The sequence below is a fragment of the Pungitius pungitius genome, chromosome 5, assembly GCF_949316345.1.
Source record: "Pungitius pungitius chromosome 5, fPunPun2.1, whole genome shotgun sequence".
NCBI lineage: Eukaryota > Metazoa > Chordata > Actinopteri > Perciformes > Gasterosteidae > Pungitius > Pungitius pungitius.
In genome coordinates this window covers 5,226,358-5,247,988 of record NC_084904.1, presented here as the reverse complement: position 1 = coordinate 5,247,988, position 21,631 = coordinate 5,226,358, and the positions used below count along the sequence as shown (strand labels likewise).

Here is a 21,631-nt window from a genome sequence, read left to right as displayed (position 1 = left end):
ATCACAGTTGTCAGAGTCGAGTCGGTGCAGATAGGCTGCTGCTGATCTGCTCGCCACTGACAATGTCTCCCTACACTAAGTCCAAAATCAATCTCTGATTGAACGCTCCAACAACAATCCATACTGTCTCTAAACCCAAGTGACCACCCGACTACATCATTACTTCATCAACGTGTGCTTTCCTGCGGCTGTCACAGCACACCCTGGAATGTGGTCAAATGGTCCAAATGTGTAGGATTTTTGGGGAGTTCTGACGGTTATAAAGATCGTGCATCCTTTCCTTTATACACTGAAACAAAGTCACTTACAAAGAGTGTACAGCTCGTACACAAGCCAATGCATAGAAACAATTTAACTAAAAATGATGTTGTTCATTAAATAGGAGAATGTGATGAAAAATAATTCACGTTTACATAAAACATACAGAACATACTCGCAAAAGCTTCTCCTGTACATGCGTCAAAGATCTTTTTAGACTTTTCTGTTCTCTACAGTTAATTATCAGTAAAAATCGTATTGATAAAGTGATGACTTAAAAAAGTAATATCCATCATTAATCAAAAATCGAATCAGTTATTCCAGATAGTACATTGTTTTTTCCCTAACTCCTAGTCGATTGCATGGTAAGTCAGGGTCGGGCAGGTGAAGTCAAACCATGTAAGACATGGTGCAGAAGACGAGGAATTCAAAATCACAAAGGAATGCCGTTCTAGCCGTGTTCTCCCAAAATAGACGGTCATTGTAACTGGCAGTGCCTTTTATTCTCTGCCCAGCGGTTAACTTCCTCATATCATAGAAGGTTCTAAACACGGATCTATTTCCCCAACAAAGCAAAAAAAAACAGAGCCCTTGTGTGGGGAAAACAGAGCGTGACACAGGTGGGAGGCCAGTGGAGGAAGACGGATCGCCATCTTCGGAGGTGTTGCCCTCCACTGCGCCCCGTCTCAGTGGATTCGGATTACTTCAATCACCTGTACGCATGGGCGTGTCAACCATTTTCCCCCCGTCGGTCTTTTTTCTCCGGTTATTAGCTCTTGCAGGAGCCTTGGACCCAATATACATATGCTGTTTTTGCTATTTTGTCTTGATCCGATCCGTGATGCGATCTGTGACCGTTAGTTCCATGTTTTGATGAACCTGTATTTAAAAGGTACAACGTACCAATACCCAGCCTTACAATGGACTCCATATGCATGTAGTGTGTATTTCTATTAATGGATTAATTCATCGTGATGATGGAGGATTCCAGCAAAAAAAAAGGTGGATTTCTATTTAGGAGTTTTTTGAAAGAGAAAAATGTGGAAAGCACTTACCCCGTTTCTGCATGTAACTGAAAAGGTCATCGAGAAACTCTTTGCGCTTTTCATCGTCATCCAATTCATACAACTGTAAAAGAGAGAAAGAGACCAATTCAACGTGGGTATGAGGTATTAAGCGTCTGTTTAGGGTTAGGACCAACGCACACAAGGACAATGAGTTGCCCCGTAGACAATGTGGGAGTAGCCTTGAGCTGCCACCGATCGGCCTGTCACACACCTTTCACACAAAAGAAATCCTGGAACAATATCAGGAAAATTATTTTTTTTTGTTGCCATTCTCATATCTGGGGCACCTTAGAGAGGTATGTCTTTGTGTATCACTCAGCTTTTCGTTGTTAACCCCTTGGGTGTGCGGTGCCGACCCAGTGACTCACTGTTACACACAGTGATTCAAAGCCTGATGCGAGGTGTTTTCTCTCATCCAGTTTGTGCTTGTACCTACAACGTGGAATGTAATGTCATCTGTATGTAAGCCACGTTAGGTGTGATCATTCTCTCTAACGGCCATCAGGGGGCGACTCATCTTATTGTATAAAAGTCTATGAGAAAATGACTAATCCTTTCTTGATTTATTCCCTCAGTAAACATTGAAAACATGAGTTTATGTTTTTAAATCTCTGTTTAGTAAATGATGTTCATGTAGAGTCAGATAGAGTGTGCTTCAGGTCTCAAACACAGCGTTGTTTTAAAAAGTTTACCATTTTTACAACGTCTTCTAATTTATATAAAAGCAAATTGTAATTTATTTGATGGTATATGCTTTATGTAGGGTTTGGTTGTAGTTAGCTCCACCCCCTCACGTTCACTTCCAGTAGAAATAAACAAACAAGATGTCATCGTCCAAAATACAGAACTTAAGGTTTCAAAGCAGTAATCCTCAAAACACAGGCGACATCATGCTCGCTACATCCAGAAAACAAAATCAATTCACAACCTCCACAACTGTCGCTCGGGCCACAGCAAAAGCCCAAATGTATTCATTCATTTTATATGTAAGTGTATGTAAATTGCAACCTCGTAGGCAAAAGAAAAAATGTGCGAATATAATGTGGAGCCGAACTTTTTCCTTGTTTCCGGACCAAATGAACCATGTGACAGGTGAGATACTGTACATTCTCAGAACTTTAGCATCATCTCAGTCTCTATTTTTGTGACATCCTCAGTATGGCCAGTATGGCTATATATTTATATTTATACACCTTTTTAAATTATACTTACACTATACTATACACATTTAACCCTTTTTGTGTTGTTTTTCTATTACATAATTACAAGACTGTGATGTACATTTCTTATGCAATGCAATACTAAGTGGTTGAAAAGAGCATATTTGCTGTCTAAGTGGCGTTGACCTTTTCTTCGGGTACTATGAAGGTGCAGCGTGTGGAGCTCTTTTGGACGCCTTACGGTCATCCTTTCTTTATTCAGAAAATAAATATAACGACTGACAACACAAACCGTCTGTATGGCATCTCAGCAGGGGGTCTCACCGTGTCTGTCAGGCCTGTGGCCCTCAGGATATTTTAGTAGCACTAGTTTCCTTATTGGCATTCCCATTATGCTCCTCATCCAGCCCTATTCACTGGGGCGGCTGCGGTGTCAAAGGGGCTTTTAAATGGCTCTCTCCAGCCAGATACAGCTGATGGAAATATGTTAGTGGCAATGTTCACTTTCAGTAAGGACCAGAGCCACGTTAACAGGCCCACTTGATCAATACTGGAAGACAGAGGGATGACCTTTGGAACCAGTGGGGCCCTGTGGACGAGGCCCCGGAGATAATAACTGATCATTTAGAAGTGTATTAGCTGTCACCAATATTAAAGGACCAGAGCAGGTCAGCACTCAGGGGGAAACCATAGGGGGCGGGGGTTGAGTAAGGGGAGGGTTCCGGAGGCGCTGTGTATGTGTGTGTTTGTGTTGGGGGAGGTGGGGGGGGGGGGGGGGGGGGGTGCTGCACTACAGGCAGTCGGTGGCGGAGGGAATATTGAAAGGTAAAGGAACAGCAAGCCATTGCAAAAATGTTAAGTGCACAAATGCAAAGGGGATGACAATGGCGCGGGATCAATTGTGAGGCCCACGGAGTGTGAAGGCATATATGCAGAGACAATGATGAGCGTGTGCTCATAGAGATGATGACACACACACACACACACACACACTAAAGCCTGCTAACATCTGCTGAATCGCGTTACAACAAGCTCGGTAAAGTGAATCCAAAAGCAAACTACGTTACGTATACGTACATAAAGACGTATATAGTTGGCTTTTCTTATTAACGCAACGACGTCACAGTAAGTCTGTGCACCCGTGTGTGTCCGTCCACAACCAATGTGGCATCATGCTGCAGCAAACTGCATCATGTTCTCATCCAAGGAAGTAGCCAGGTTGACTCCGCTATGAGCTTCTTGCACAACTTCCTTGTCTCGAAGGCACCAAGAGGAGTTGAGTGGGAGAGAGAAAAACCGCCGGACGGCATTCCTGTGCGCTTGAACACCACTTTGTTTTCGTCCCCCACCTAGCCCCCCTCCACCCTCGGTGTGGGAAGTCAATGAACAGACAGACAGGCTGAGGCAGGCTGAAGGACACCGGGTTCAGCTGAACCTGGAGGCTCTCGGTCGCCGGGGTCAGCTGGGGGGAAACCGGCCGACATTGAACTAGGAAACGCCGTGCGACCCTTTTTATTCCCCTCACCGCCGGAACTCAACCTGCAACTCGGAGTCTAGACGGAGCGCCGCTGCTGCTGCATGTTTATACCCCATCGCATTCATGAGACCGCTCCGTATGTGGTCGGACTCTTTGCTATCAGTCAAGCCGCTGTTGGCAATGGAAGTCTCGAGTCTCAGCCTCTCGCCAGCGAAGCTCATTCAAAGTCCTACTAATGGACGTCAAAGTTGGCTTATCTCCATGGTAACAGTTATCACACGCTAGTCATTTCGTGGAAGGAAATAACCACTTTCTACTTTGTGCATGTTGTGAAATGACCACATATTCTGGCTCACTAAATGCCGTCATATCTGGGTTCTGTGGATTTATTCAAGCTGTATTCCAGCCACCCATTGGCTACATCACTGTAGCTGTATGGACCCCAAGGAAACCGATTTTGCTGTGATTTAATTACAATCAACGAAGAAAATGCCCAAATAAATACGGAATAGATGCAAATTCATAAAAAGTTGGAATTCATGTTTCCATTCATGTTTATTATGTTTTCATTGCACCATCAACACTCTTATAGCATTATTATTTGAATAATATACACATACTTTAGTATGTTAACACACATACTTTCATACTCAGGTTTCTCTACTTGAACACCTACAGCTAATTTCTGATTTAACAATGTCAGGACTCCAGACTCCAGTGTCTGAGTGTGTGTGTGTGTGTGTGTGTGTGTGTGTGTGTGTGTGCGCGCGCGCGTGGGGTCATGCTGGCAACCTTCCAGTTGGCTGAGTGCCACTGGTAACAGCACGCCACTACTGCTTTCCTTTCCCCGAACTCTGTCTATCTCTAACACACCCACACACACACGGACCCGCACACACTCAGCAATAAGAGAAGATGTGGCAGCTAATATGAAGAGGCATTCTGTGCCTCTGTAGAATTAAGTGGCAACACCCTGACCACATATAGTCAGCCCTGAGTGTTATTTTACCACGAGCCACGGCAGGACACACACACACACACACACACACACACACACACACACACACACACACATCCCTGTAACTCCACCTTAACCATTGACGGGGAGTGTTACTGTTTGCAGTTTAAAAATAAAAGCTGAAAGGAATCATCACCCCAAAAGGCGAGAGCTCACTGATTTACATTCCCATTTCTCATCTAGCTGAAGCTGTGAGTTCGACCGAGGCTTCAGACCCACAACAACAAGAATCCAGAGCTCAGGCGCTTGCACATATGTTGTAGAAGTTGGGTCATTCTGTTGATGAGCTTCGAAGGGATTCGTCGTGAGACCACCTTCACCGCTTCCAGGCCGGGCCACAAATGCCAGTAGATTGGATTTGAGGATGATATACAGTAAATGACATAGCAGAGGGGTTTAGTACAATGAGATAAAGCAGCCGAGCAGAGGAGTGACCCGTCCACCTTACTGCCCATCATCACGTGAAGTCAGAGGCCTCCTAGGGTTAATCCGAAGGTCTGTCCGACACCTCGAAAAATCCATGTCGGGAATAGGAGAGGCGACAACATTTAGGACTCTCAAGGCTCCTTCAACATGACGGCCTTCAAAAACACATTTAACAGGATTAGATGGTTACGGTTTGGCCAGAAAAAAAAACACTGCCTCGAGTATTGCAACGGTTAGGTGAGAAACTACTTTGTTAAGGTTTTGTCATCGTGGTTAAATAACAAGTGCCTAGTTAAGTGTTCCATGGGCAGGGTGTTCTCAATCGCCCCGTCTCCCATCTCAAAGACATTCTGATCAACCACCTTCCTCTCATGCTCTTGACTCCTGGTCATAATCAGTCCGGAACAGACCGTGAATGATCCTCTGGAAGCACTGTGTACGATTACATTACTTATATGAAGATGAGTGGATTTATTGTTGACTTGTTTCCTCACAGTAAGTTAACATTGTGTTTCTTTCTGAAACAATGCCCACTTATCTGAACCCAAAGGGTCTTTCTGGTACTTGTGCTGCATGAGTAACCCTAAAAACAGAATATACTATACCTACATTGGGAGTTTACTTTGATAAGACCTGATTCATGTTGACGCTCAGGGCCACTGACCTGGCGTAGGTAATCGTTCAGGTGGAGGTCAGATGGTCTCGTAACCGTGGTAAACTGTACACATCAAAGATGGCAACAGCTGGACCCTGAAAGAGCTTTGAAAACACCATAAAAGGTCCACCTGCAGTTACAGAGGTGGAGACAAAAGGGCCAATGCGTCCACTTCTGCTTCTGCACTGCGATGCAGTGATGGCAGCCATTATTCGCATGTCTCTGAGCGCACTGCTCTCCTTCATCTGGGCCACTTCAAAGGCCAACGTGGCCTCCGGCCAAATACACAGATACGGGGCCCAGTAAATCAGCGCAGACACCGGATCACCACGCCGTCCCTCCCCTCCTTCCACCCTCACAAGCCTCCCCCTGCCCATCCTTCCCGGCGCTGTATTATTAATATGCAACGGTGCATCTCACTCGAAACAACACACTTTAAAAATGTTGGCCACCTGAAAAAGTGTTCAGTGTGCGCAACAAATGAGCAACTGTTAGAGCGGTTTGAACTGATACAATGGGGGGGGGGCCCTGAGGCGACGCTTGCATTATCTGGGACTCGTGTTGCGTCATCCTGCGGCCCCTTGTTGTGGGGCGACCCGGAGTACAAATCTAGTTTAAAGGAAGATAATAAAATGGCTGAATGTACAACACAGGATCTTATAAAGTTCTTTATTGTACAGTGTTAGCTTTGCTTTTTTTAAATCAAGGAAACGTAAAAAAAAGTAGGATTAAAACAACTGCTTTGATATTGACTTGAAAAAACATTTCGGCATCATTAACAACGTAAACTGTATGAATGTTTAATTAAAATAAAAGAACTCCTAGTTGGTTTGGTGTCAAATCACAAGAACTTGAAGGCGCTGCTGACTGTTCAGGGTACACAGGCAGTTTAATCAGTCAACACAGCAGTCGCCTAAGAAACCTTTCACAGATCGTCCTATGAGATTTCCCAGTAAAGCAGTCAGACAGTCTTGGTGTCATTTTTCATTGTAAACAAAGACGACAGAAGCAGAAGCGTTGTCCTTTTTTTGCTTCGAAGGTGAAATAAAAACGTTCACAGGAACACGCATGCTGTACGACACTCTTTATAGAGGAGTCTATTTAAGGAGCCGTCCTAACAGATCAGTCATCGTTTAGAGGTAACCTATGAAACAACTACAAGCTGTTTTAATGCCCGGGTTTTGGCATTTCGGAAAGTTGCCTTCGTTTAAAAAAAAAAAAACGTGAACAGAAGTAACCGCATGTGACGTTGTTGCTGATGCGGCTCAAACTAAAGCTTTATTGTATTCGGCTATAAATGTACCATAACTTACTAAATGAAGGTTGTAGTGTAGCAACTAAACTGAGGCGTTAAAGGCCACATGAATTGTTCTCCAGCATGTGAAAAATCACCCATGTATGTAAACGGCCAACATATTATCGAGCGAAACATGTGCATGTGAATAGGTCACACGGCGGCTGGCAAACAAAGCGCCTGTAGAGGACTGCCGCTCGCACGCTCGTGGTTGGCCATACCGCTCCGGTGCCGACCAGGACCGGTCCCGCCACACGCCGGCATCCCAGTCCCAGTCCCAGTCCCAGTCCCACACCGACAGCCGACACCTTTGGCTCTCCTCTGTGTCGGCTGCTGTTCCAATCATCTCCACATGAAGAAACCACCATGACCTGCAAACAAATGGCCCAGCACCGCCCCGCACACCCCCCCCCCCCCCCCCCCCCCCTCCCACCTCACATATAAGTGTCCCATTACTGAGCTCGGGTGTTGCCCTGACTCCGCTCATATTTACCCCAAAAAGTACAAAGACCTCCTTGGTAAAACACTAAATGGTAGTATCTCCGTCCTAATGCCCTAAGCGCAAAGAACCCCCCTGTTGTTGTGTTGGTGAACAGAATCCTGAATGAAAATGCCCCAAATCCCTCAAAACACCTGAATTTAGCAAAAAAAAGGTTTCTACTCTAGTGGAGATTTTTGAATGGATTAGAGAAAATGTGCTGAAGGCTGATGGATCCGATTTACTCGAAAGGCCTGAAAATAAATAAAAAATGACAGCAGCAGATGATAAAATGGCCCGTTGTGTGGAAACATTAATGCCATGCAGGGGAACCACAGAGGAAATGGGTTGATGTGACAGCTAAAGAATAGTTACCGAACAAGGAAATTCCATACTTTCTGCTGATGTTTCACATTCAAAGCCTCTTTTTAGAAAGGAAACTACTGGCAGACTTTTAATGTCCAACATCTGCGCAGGAAGTATTGAATTCCTTTGACAGTGACTTAACGTCAGTCAAAGAAACAATGAGGTAGAAGCAACTGGAAACTAAATCGAACCAGTGACTACACCCCAGCTACGGTAGTGACGACTTTGGCTGTTGGTGCTTCTTTTTTTTCTTTTTTTTCATGGTAAATATTCACACATTGTCATTTTTGGAAACTTGATCTTTGAGAACTAAGAGATAGCAGAAGTACGATAGAAGTAGGAACCAAACTCCATATACATTCCACAGAGAATAACAAATCATTCATTTTTGCAATTTGCGATCGTAATTGATCATAAAAAGAAAAAGCCCCACTGTTATTTGGCATCAAAATGTAAACGTATACTCCTTTATAAAAAGGATACCAAAATGACCTTTACGATTCAACTGCATTCGAGTGGAAACAAACCGGGACTAAAATGTACAATGATTGTGTCGGTTGGGGATAAAGAAGATCACAATGAAAGGCAGAAAAGTCAAAGCAAACACGTCACCCCCCCCCCAACCCCCCCCCCCACCCACACAGTGGCGGTACGTGTAACTGCAGGATCAGCACGAACGCTCAAAGAGCATCGAGCAGCGTGTCCCAAACAATACGACCCAGGCCGGCTGGAAGCTGCTCCGCGGCACGCGATCTGCTGACTCACCCCCCCGAGCCGCCCCATCGCCGCCCTTGGCTCCGACAATCAATCCCCAAATTTGGTCGTTTCATTAGAAACCCGAGCTTACTCTATTTGGAATTTCAGTAGCTTTAATTAGATTATGTAAAGCGCACACTACAACTGCCATTTTGCATAAAAGGTGCATAAATAAAGGCAGACTACTCAAACTGGCATTTCTTTCCATAGATTAGATCCATAGATGCTGAAACGGTCCCACACTGACACAAGTGGACAGCGCGTTAACACATGCTAACAATGCAGATTAAGATCCTCCCGATGATACTAACGTGTGACTAATCCAACCTCACTACACGTACTTTGTAATGTTATATTCATCAAAGTCCTTCTTTGCAGTCCCTGATATCATCCTCACCTTACCTAACCCGAACCCTCACAGCTTATACAAAGGGGACGTTGTCACGGTGATGCTTTTGAAGCATGACAAACTTATTTTTACTGCAAAATGTCAAACTGTTCTCAAACAACTGAACCTTACAACATTTACTAGAATGAATCATTGATTCCTCTGATGGAGCCCTTTCTATCTGTGAGCTATCTCGGTCGTGTGCGGGCGCTCGACTCACGTCTGAAACTATTTCAGAGAGTCACAACGGAGGCCCGTGGTCCTCCTGGCACTCCGAAATAGACCTGTCGCTGGAGCTGGAATGCTCCCACGACCGGAGGTGTTAATGAATGTCAGACGGGCAGCTGTTAGACATCGGATATTAAAACGCTGCTTCGCGCCATCGCAGGTGGCTGCTTAATGTTGTTTATAGACCTGTTTTCACTTTTTTTTTTTAAGGGCTCCAATCATTTATTCCTTGCCAGAGGTTAAGGCTCCTTAGACGAGTTAAAAAAGTTAAAGCTAAACAAGAGGCATGTGATACTGTTGGTCATTCAAACCTAGCTGATGTTAATTCTAACTTATTAGGATTCAAAGTCCAGCCCGCTCCACACGGCCCAGATGATACCGGCTTGCATTATCATTTAAAGTCTTTTGTCTTTACAAGCCAAATAAACCAAGACAAATACAATTGGGATGTGATTTAAAGTCATATTTAGGAGACCAGTGCCAAAGGTCAGAAGAGAATCTTGGTAACGACTATATTACTGTTGTGCAACTAATTGTCCTCTGATTATCTCTGTGACCTGAACATGTTATCTACATCTACAGAGCGGTCAGTTAACTCTGTGTGAAAATCTGTCCCAATGATTGCGCTTCATCTGCGGAGCGTGTGTGCACATCGTGTTTCATTCAATTAAATCCAAACCCGCATGTTTAATTCGACCTAATTTACTGGTTGTCTGGTTGCGACTAAATCTAGCCACCGCAATCCAAGACAAATTTTCCTTTGACAGTTACTGATAATCTAGTTCAGTTGTATGTAAATGTGATTTTGTAGGAGACAGAGTGGGTTTATGAAGTGCTTTTTGAAATAATGAAAATATTTCCCAAATTGACCCAAAACCTTACCTCCAAGCTTATCCACAGCCCCTAGTCCTTTCTATTACTTTGTCATGTGCAATGAGGATCCTGAGAGAATCAATCTAATATGATGTAATCTAACATAATGAATGAATGGATTTTAATGAATGTCGCAGATGATTGTAGTTTCCGTTGGAGACTAAAAAAGCAAAAACATGCAGAAAACAGGAAGATGAAAGTTATTTGCTTACCTGACAGGTTGAACAAAGTCCAGCAGCCACAACATGAAAAGAAAGAGAGGAAAGACACGTTGATACATGAAAAGTAGAAAACAGGACTAGCTTAAAGGCATTTTATTAGTATTATGGGCAAATTACTTTCCCAGTTTCCCTTCACAGAATACAAGCAGAGCAACACATTTTTGCTCAAAACTCATCCAACTATAAAAATAATTGGTTCGGTCAGGATAGAAAACGACGTGGTTATGTTTGGGCAACAAAACCACGTGGTTAGGGTCAGAAAACGTCTCACAGGTACAACAGTTTGTGACTTGGTAACAAATGGGACCACCAACAGCTTCTGGTTGAAAGTGTGTGTTTGTCAACGTCCTCCTCCACAGGAATAGCTCTATTAATACAATGTCAGTTGACTGATGTTGTCACGGATGAGTTAGCCGTGGGTTTCGTACGATGACTCAGTGCGTCGGGATCAAATGTATGATCACAGATTTTCATCCGTCAACACCTGACTTTGTACATTTCATGACTGTGACTCATTTGATGTGAAAACATCGGCACCTGTCATGCTGGTCTTAGCGCTGCAACACTTGGCATTACACCCACACTAGAGCAGCATTGAAATAAATCCCTCAACACCACGGTAGGTTGAATGTTGCATGTGTGCCGCTGACCAACCAGTGGTTCAGGTTTCTGCAGAAGAAACATAAGCGAAAACCGTGAGACAGACTGGATGGAGAAACATTAATACGTGAGGCCCGGATAAGCAACACACTCCTTTTTGAGCTAATCTTTACCATTTGTCCTCCTATGGTTTTATAACGAGTCACTATCATTGCTGTTGCGCCACGGTGGAACACACTAGGCTTCGGTGACATGTTGCTCAATGGAATAGTTTTGTAATGGGTCACCATGTCTCCCAGAGGCGTCTGCTAGCCACTCCAACAGCTTGTAGGAGACCGATCCATCACGCTGAGTCACCTTTAACAACATTTTCATGAACATAGGCTTGAGCTTTACATGAATCCCACAATGGTTGCCACATTGTTGTGTGACTGTGAGAGGAAGTAATTCTGGAACATTGATGGGACTTTTAAGGAACTCCGTCCTACTGCAGCAGAACTCTTACTGGGCCCAACATCCATTGTACTGAGAATAGAGCGAGCTCATTTCATTACAGTGTGAAACAAAGTTTTCTATACTTTATATAGTACGTTACACATGCGGACACCCGACAATGTACGTGGAGACCGGCCGTGTGTTGTAGTTGAAACCCCCGGAACCGTGCTTATTAACGTGCTGCTAGAATAGTTTCCACTCTTCTGGTTTTCCAGCAGATGTTGAACCAGATGATGCCATGAGTTGGGTCCAGCACTGACGTTGGTTAAGGACCAGGCTGTGCAGTTTGGTTAGTCCCAAAGGTGTCGGATAAGGTTGGACGTTGTTGCAAGAAGACCACCGATCCACATTTCATTTGCCTCATCCCATAGCTGTCTTGCTGGCTTTCGGGGGTAAAACCGCTGACCGTGTAATTACGTAGACACGCTAAGTTCCCTGATCTTTCACTCGCTGTCTCTTTGGCCCCCGACCTGCCCAGCTGAGCACGCCGCTCCTGGCCAATGGTTGCCAGCTACCCTGGACTGTGCAACGACGAAAAACTGTGCTGACGGAGCAAACAGGGCGCTAGGCTCTGACAAAGACTTCCACCACTTATTGCTGTGGAGAAAAGCTCCTCAGGTAACAAAAGTAAGCTAATGTAAATTCATCCCGGTGGCTCGGGTTTATCCACGATGGCTTTTGGCTGTGCGTTAAGAGTCTTGAGCTTGTTTGCCCCGTCTCCCCCACAATCAATGAGTGCCAAACCAATGGGTGACATCATGTTCACTTCATCCACATCTTATTTACAGTCTACGATTATATAGAAATGATAGCGCATTGCTTTTCGTGGGTGTAGGCATGAAGCCAGTGGGAACAGGCTGACCTATCACACCGTCAGACCCTTTGCCTCTTTTACTGAGGCTTCAAAAGTACAGAAATGGTTCATCAAGATGGGTTTTCTTTGCAGTGGGGCACATACGTGCGTGGAGCCGGAGAGGCCCCGGTGGTTACTCATTACGACATAAACTCAGTAGCATTCAGTGACATGTCAAAGCTTTGTTCCTCTTGTACACACGTGTGTTTGGAAAGGGTGGTGGGATGGCAGATAAGCAGCCCTACATGTTGAAACTCTCTACAGCTGTGTTTATACAATCAAGAAAACACTATGCTATGTATTTTGCCCAAGTAATATGAAGGCTGAAAATTTCCACCCAACTCAAATTACTTTCTTCATTCACCATGCTGCTTTAAATAGTTATTAATGTGTATATACTATCTATAGATATATATCAACAATTTCTCCCCTACCCTTGGTAAAGATATCTAATGAACTACTGCAGTGTGTGATTGTGTTTTCTAAATTAGATTTCTGGGAAAGTGTTGGTGTCTCTTCATGCATGCAGCCATTCATTGTGTAATGTTTAACTGTTGTTAGAGGGTTGGTTTAATGTACGGTGATAAAACATTACCTCCTCTACTTTTAATTAACAACATCCTCTTGATACACACTGGACTCCCACTCGTGCCCGACTGAGGCCGCACTGACCTCTGCGATCAGCATATGTGTCCATTCAAACATTAACCCTAACTTTAATGACAGGTGCTGGTGTGATTTGAAGCTTGCGTGTCCCGTACTCTGGATTGGTTTGGCGGGGCTGCTGCGGGCCTTGGGGCCTGGACGGGTCAGCTGGGTGCCCATCTGCAGCGGAGCCCGCTTTAGATGAAGGCTGAATTAACTCAGCTGCTCTCTCAAGGGAACAAATGATTTTTGTGAATATCGTTACGGGGTGAATTCTAGTAGCTTATCTGTGTTTTCCACTGTGCTTTAGGCAGTTTCTGACGGATCAGACCCATTCTCAGTCAGCGTTGTGTTAGTCCATCACTCAATGCTCTTCCCTTACTGTAGTTACTGCAAACCTGGGACCAGATTAACCTGCTTAGCATCGCTATAAGCCTTTTTGTGACCAACATTGCATGTCGCCTCGATGCCAAAAATCATTTCAGATCTGACCATCCTGCATTTTTGTCTATGCAACGTTCAGTTGGTTTGCAGGTGAAGCAAGCTGAACTGCTTTCACTTGGTGCCCGGTTGTTTTCAGCTCCACCCTCACGCGAAACTTTGGATTGCCAAAAGCCATGACGGCAACGTCCCAACCGCCAAATTGAGGCTCCAAAACGGCAGTCCACCAAACAATAGGCGACGGGACTGTGACAACAGCATGGATAAGCTTCACTTACGGTTTGTGGAGCATAGACACAATTGAGTTACGGCTCCCCATGGCTGTCGAGTGCTGCTTGAGCAGCACTGTGTGCAGTGCAGGGACCGCACTAACCTGTCATTTTCTGCTCAGGTAGACGTAATTCCATTATATCTTGAGCTGGATAATAGTTGTTCGCTGCTATATTAACGCTCTCGGGTTGATCTCATTTTTCTTACCTATTGGGTGCGTGTCATTGATCTGTTTGGCGAGCTGTTGAAAACGATTGCACTTAAAGGGAAAAATAAAGCATTGAGTTGAATTGAGTATATTGAACCTGGGGCCTTTAAGCCCCTGGAAGGTCAGGGGGATTTGGGAGTGTTTGCCCACTTTGTCTGGTTGGCTCATTTACGTGTTTTTAATAGTTCATGATGGTCCGTGGCACAGAGGAAGAAGTTATATCAGGCTTTGATACACGCAATACATTTTCTGGGTTAAAGCCAAACGCTGACATGTTAAGTAATGATGCAGTATATTAGCCAACAATGTTTTGCATATTATTTTTTTAAGTACTGATTTACTACCTTTTGTTCCCAGGAAGGACCACAGACAGGCCCTCTGCCCTGCACACTGCCCTGTAATCTAACTGACTGGACACCTTTCAGCCTAATGACAGATTGGAGGAAACCATTCCAGGTGTCCACTTATTGGGGAAACTATCGGTGTGTAATTTCTATCGTGGGGGAATATCTTTGAGAGCAAAGATACACCATAATAGTCTTTGCAGGATATGGTCCCCATTGCATTTATTTTACAATGCCACAGACAACTTTCTTTTTATAAATTTGAAGGATTTTTTTTATTTTGGACCTACTGATCAAAAAAGGTAGGAATTGTGTAATCACAGAGATCAAGTCAAATCCCAAAGCAATTTAAGGGCAGGCCAATACTGGAACTCATTGGCTGTGGATGTGAAAACCAATATTTTTAAAAACTTTTTAATACTCTACATTGTCACCTTCAACATCAACCACCTAAACAGATTATCACAACTGGACCTGTGTCTCAGTATATCATACAGGACAAGAAGCATGAGCTTATAGTGTTGACACTGACACAATGTGTCTCCTTGCAACGGCTCACGTTTTGTATGCAGATCATTTTCTTTTAAACTGTTGTGTTCTCACCAATATTTCTGTTCGTTGATCATTTGTGGCTTTAATGATTTACTCTTAAAAAAAGAAGAATGCTGTGCTCATCAGATTGTTTTCAAGGACTAAAGGCGGTGAACAAAGAGACCTTTTAAATAAACTAAAAAGGTCTTTAGGACGCAACACTGTAAAGCTTTTGTTCATATTCCAGCATGCCTCCTGGTCATGTGACAAGTAGAGACATGTATGCTTAGGGGGTTATTAGTCATCGATGAGGCTACCCTCCAAGAACCTGATGTCAGCTTCGAACCTCCTTCTATCCTTTGCTTCAAGTCCCGTCAGTCAATTTTTCAATCTACTGCAGCGCCCCTGAAGTCTCTCCTTTGACTTTGGAAAACAGTTGAGTGGAGAGCCATTAACAATCGAACGGGACACGGAGGACAAACAACAGTGAGCTTCACGGGAAGACTTCCTCTGCGCCACCAGCTTCATCAGTCAGACGGCTGCTCGGAAAACAGACGCCGCTCGAATGAAAGGACGGGGTGAGCGTGCGGCTGTAAACTGCGGGGGCTAATCTGGAGTCTGCAGCTGAATGTGGCCTGGTCTACGACGTCAACCCCCCCCCGTCCCCCACCCTCGAGACCAAACCTCCACAGCCAGACGGAGGGAGGGCCAACGCCCAGAATCCCAATGCTGCCTGAGTCGTTTGCACAAACTTGCCTGGCATGCCTGGCTACCCTTCACTGACGTCTCACAGTGCAGCCCACCGTCCAGTCAACGCTCCCATCAGATAAGCATGTTATATGGCCTCCGCCACTCCCCCGTCTAATGTCGCTTTCATCCCAGTCGGCGGGTTACAGAGAGCTCACGTGGCTATCAAGAGCGGCCGCTTTTGATAGCCACGTGTTTCCGGCATCACAGAAGCAGCTATGTCAGTTCATATTGTATTAAGTATGACACATTCCAACGTTTGAGGAACGTAGAACTGGATTCGGTACGTTCTTTCGCCCCCCCCCCCCCTCGACGAGCCACAACATGATTCCACCATTTAAGCACATTAGGGCACTTCAACTGAATGGGGAGGGGAGCCGTTCGAACGGAACCCTCACTTCCTCGTCATAAGATGGAGGGGAGATAACGGCGGCCTCCTTCTTTCAGCACCAATGACCCAACCCCGATCGGGAGGTGCTTCTGGGCGTCCTTCACTATTCCAAAGCTCTGTTTTGTGTGGCCCGCCCATTTACCAGTTTCAGTTTCAACGTTACTAATGTCTTTTTCAACATTATGCTCAGATTAGGTGTATCATGAGGAGTCAGAATCCACACGAGAAGCAAATACCTACATAGAGGTTGTTCTGGCGCTTAATATTTCTCAAATGGCTACTTCAAGATTGATCATAGAGAGTAAATCCTCCATAGACCTCCATATTAAAACGGTCCACTTCACTGCGGAAATAAACACGTCAACGGCCTGGAACAGAGCAGTTCTTGTCTCGGAAGCTAATGCTTCATGATAGATGTACAGGGAATGGACCAATATAAAACTCAAAAAACGCGCGTTGCTGTCACGCCGTGGTTCAGCGTTCTGTTTTATTAACAGACCACAAGGGGCAGAATGTTCATTTATTACAAATAAGCCGCAAGCCCAAAATTAGCATCCTGATTGATGGGTGCACCTTGATAACTGAGCTAGCGACCGCTAGCGTTAGTTGCTAACTCAGCGTTTTTTAAGCCAACAGCACCTGCCACTTATAAACGCCACAGTAGCAAAAATCTAATACCTGCAACAACAACTGCGACTCACATTGGGAAGTTAATAATTGGTGACTATATAATATGAATATGAGAAATGTGATCGCTAATTGTGGTGCGCATCAATACTTCCCTAGAAAAGAGGACAAAAGCGTTGCTTTTGGATCATTTTCATGGAAAAGCCACACAATGTGTTCGCTAAGCATTTCATTTTAACCTCGAGGAAATGAATTGTAGTTTTTCATTTACAGCCACTCAAGGCCTCAGAACGATTCGAAGCAAAAGCATGAGCACAGAGGCAGCGTTTGGTGGAGTGTGGCCAGCGATTTCCCCTCACATACACATTTCAAACACACACACACGTGTTCACTGGAAACCACAAAAACAAAAGCACGCTCCCGTGGCTGACGGGTGTGTCGTTCTCAGTGCGGGACTCAGCCAGCTGGAAGCCGGCCAACGTCAGCGCTGGCAAAGGAGTCAGCAGCGTAAGTGCTGTCAGAGAAGGTCAAACAGAGTGCGCTGTGACGTCCACGCTGGCAAACGCACCGCCGGGGCCCCACCGCAGCCGCTTTCCTCTCCCCCCGCCGGGCTCCTTCGTCACCTCCAAGTGCACACAGTTGAAGCCACTGTACGGCGTGAGGTCAGACGCACGAATCAGTAACAAGCAAGCAGACGTCTTCACTTCGGCGGGTTTGGAGAGTGTCCAGCGCCGCGAAAGGAGGAGCAGTCTGGCGCCTTGTCTCAGTGTGAGGTCGGTGTTCTCTGACGCGACAGTGTGTGCTAGGGGGTAAATGGAGATTTGACATGGGAGGAAAAGTTTATCCTCAGGCCAGAATTCTGCCGATGAGCGCTTCACAGAGCTTTTACTCTCTCGATCTGCCATTTTGATTTATCACATTAAAATCAGCCTCGCTCGCATCTATGGAATCCAGACAAACCTGGATCAACTGTTCCAACAAATATCTGAGTTATTCAACCCTCTAGTTCCCTTCAGTTGGAGACTACAAAAAACTCCATTGTCTTCAAGAATCCAAGGTAAAGGTAACAAGGCGTGAGCACAAACTGGTAGATAACATCTGAAATGTTTTTTTGCAGATGATTAGGAAGCGACGAAATTACGTAAAGACGATGTTTCTAGTAGCCTCAGTGACCTGCCAATCACAGTAATCCCGCCTTAAATTCGGCCATATGGTCTTATCAACTCTAAATTTGATTAAAAATAGATTCATACAACGAACTCATGTTAACAATTTTGCTTTTTAAATACATAGAGACAACAACAATTTTGACTAAATGACAATTAAACAAGTGAGTGACATGCTTACACTGCTTACATTGCCTTTGGAAAAAGCTGGAACGGACAACATCAAAATATCAAAAATGTAACATCAGATGTCAAGCTCAAGTGTAAAAAAGGTGATTAGAGCAGTGAGAAGGGTTAGTGTAAGATCCCACTTGTTGGCACTATTTTTTTGTGCGATCCGAGCAACTGCACTGCCACCGATATCTGCATGTACACATTACTCTTACTTACTTATGGGGTTTGATTGCTATATTTATTTGACAAGACAAACGATGCAACCGACAACCCTTTTCCTTGAAGTTGACTACTGTGTATCAACTCGCGTGTGCTGTAATTTGAACTGTAGAAGAATGCAGTAAACACACACACACACACAGACACAGACACACTCAAACACACAAAGAATCTCTGGTCAATATAGGCAAACACACATAACTAGCTGAGGGTAAAGTAAAGGCTTAGCCTCTCCCAGATAAAGACTGGTGAGAAGCCTCCCCCCTCCTTTCTGCAGCAGGAGGATGTGGACTCAGGCTGTTGTGTGTGTGTGTGTGTGTGTGTGCGTGCACGTCTCATTAACCTTAGCGGTAGAAACGGGGAGGCTTTGCCGAATAAACAGCTCTTCCCTGTGTGTGCTGGCCTTTTATAGGGCCTGACAAGGCAGCTCCAAATGGCTGCCATTCCCATGAAACCGTTGTTTTGTTTTTTTTACAGGGCAGGCAACAAACATCCCCCCCCCGGTGAGTACATAGGAGGCCCCCCCACCCCGTTGCTTCACTGAGCCTGGTCGGCCGGCCAGCTGATCCTTGTGGAACCCGATATGGCCTCCTGAGGCCCGGCTAAGCATTTCATTTAACATTTATGGTGCCACGCTTTTATATAGTTTTACCTTTGACATACTACGGGACTTCATTCGTAATTCATGGATTGTTTCCACACTATCATTATCTTGAGAAAAACTGCCTTTGTTATTTGTGTTTTTTTCCATGTTTGTATCTTTTCCAAGAACGTTAAAACCACAATGCAATTGTGATTCGACTCATTTCTGAACTATAGCCATATGGCTCGGCGGGGCAGCATGCTGGTGTGGTGGTCAGCAGCAGGAAGGTCCCAGCACCGTTCTGTGTGGGGTCGGCATGTTCTCCCTTCCTCCCACAGTCCACAGACACGCCGCGCGAGTTGGGTTGATTGGTGACTCTGAATTGCATGTGGGTGTTGTGAATGTGACAGTGGATGGTTGCTCGACTCTGTGTCAGCCAACGTCTCTAGACAGTCCAGGGTGTCCCCTGTCTCTCGCACACACCCCCCCCCCCCCCCCCCCCTCCCGCCACCATCTATGGATGAGCAGTACAGACGACTGACCGTGCTGCGTTTCCCACAACCAACCGTGTCGCTCGAGGTTCCCCTTCAGCTTCAGTTGCGACGCGTAGTGCCTCGTGGGCCACTAAAGCACACTTTGGGCTCTGCTTTATGAGGCGCTCTGTGAGGCTTTTCGCACCAGGAATGTCGCAGCAATTATCCCACTTTACGCTAAAAACTACCTGCACTTGTGTGTATCCATGTGCTGCTGCACAACTGACGTGAGCAAACACTCAAGTCTGATCTTATTACGCCGATGTAACTGGATCGGGTCGTCAGCTTGCCTCTGATGATGAAATATTACATCAGACTTTGAGTAAGTGAGGGAACATGTGTGAAACCCAACGACAGCACTTGATATAAGGCAACGATGTGGAGGGTTTTTCACCTCCAGCAGCGTTACAGTTTCTTTAAACTTATGATACAATGCATTTTAAGTCACAGTGTTACAAACTTCTAACTCATTTGAAAGAACACCTAATTTCATGACCAGTTATGAGCACGTGTGTGTTTCAAATCTAGTTTCATGAGCTCACTGCTGCCATGCTGCAAACAGCTAAATTAATTTGTGTTGGAAACTGTCCCCCCACCACGCAGAAAGAGGAAGGGAGGGGGGAAGGGGGGGGGATTGGAGCCTAGAAGATCTCTCTTTAGTCCTTTTCTTTACTGAGCTGTCATCTCAACCGGCACAACTTCTAACATACACCCTCCATTTCTGGAGCACGTTGCATTGTGGGACAGTGATGTCCGTCCACATTTAGAATTTTGCGCGATTCGGCAACAAACAGATTTCATGTTCATGTTAAACGAGAGACACGCCGGAAAAACATCTTCTTTCAGACTTGTGTCAAGAAAACACCCAAAACATCTTTTCTAACTATTTTGTGAGTCTGTGTCTGTAGATTTCTCCTAAATTCACCAAAAGTTACCATCAGGTAATGTCTTATTTGCATTTTTGAATGGGGGGGGGGCACTTTTTAGCTTTTAAACAGAAGAAAGATTATATAGAAGTCTATGAAAATATATTACCTCAGTGAATATTATAAACATGACGTGTATGATCTCAATCTCTAATTTCAAGTCTCCTTTAATAAAACATGATGACCATTTAGTAAAGTATGGTCCATTCAAATAAACCATACAACCTTTAGGGCGGGATTACTGTGATTGACAGGTGGCTGTCTAAGCATTGTCCATGTTCTCGTCTTACAAGCTTAACCCTTTCAGTGTTTTCAGTTGGTGAATATTGATTGTAACACATTTCCCCCCCCCCCTCTAAAAGGTTGGCTAAGATTTCGGTTGTACTTAGCTCCGCCCTCTCGTGTCACTCCTGATTGCAAAGAATAACAAGATGCCAACGACCAAAATGGTGAGACGGGAACAGAGAGAAAAGGGATAAGTCCGTGCTGCTGACCTACCTACTGGAGGCCAGTGGCCAAGTGGGGTTTATTTCTTCCATTCCGAGTGTTATACGAACTGGTTCCCCACCCCAGTTCAAAAAGATGACTGAAGATATTTTTATACTTCATTCTGTTTGGCTTCAGTTGGGGGGCGGGACACATGTGTTTGTGCTATGTTGCAGTATCTTTGGCCATCTGCTTACACACTGGCCCGAGCTGCCTGGAGCCCTGGCAGGAAATACCAGCCCTGTGTGATGATGTGGCACTTTGAGCCATAAATTCACCATTCCAAGCCCCCCCCCCCCCCCCCCCCACCCCCAACCCCCTCACACATCCCCCCCCCCATCCTCCCCTGCTCAAATTGTCCCATCCCCCCACCCCTCTTACTCATGTCCACTTACCTTCCTTCTCATACTTCTCCATGAACTTGGGTTTTCCATGAGCTACGTAAAACCGTGACGTATGTGTGTGTGTATGTATACTGTATATGTATATATATATATGTGGTGTTATTTTTCTTCTGTAATGCGGATTAAGTTGTTTGGTGCCCCGGCGACTTCCTGCCCTGTAGCTTCTTGTTCTGTGTCACTTGATTTATGGCCTGATTCACGTCCATCTATTCGAGTAATTAGGTTATGCTGATCCAATTAAAATCTCACCAGCAGAAGAGCTGCTGCGGCGGCGCATCGAGGAGGGGAAATGGAGATGCGGCGTTCTGCATGGGACGGCGACA

General features: G+C 45.1%; 1 protein-coding gene across 1 annotated transcript in view; it reads right to left on the bottom strand.

The window, feature by feature from the left end:
- Positions 1–21,631, bottom strand: part of arid3c (AT rich interactive domain 3C (BRIGHT-like)) — a 50,969-nt gene that overhangs the window by 11,046 nt on the left and 18,292 nt on the right. The window contains exon 3 of the mRNA XM_062562258.1: positions 1,314–1,386. Coding sequence (XP_062418242.1) covers positions 1,314–1,386 — 73 coding nt within the window. The remainder of the gene's footprint in view (positions 1–1,313; positions 1,387–21,631) is intronic.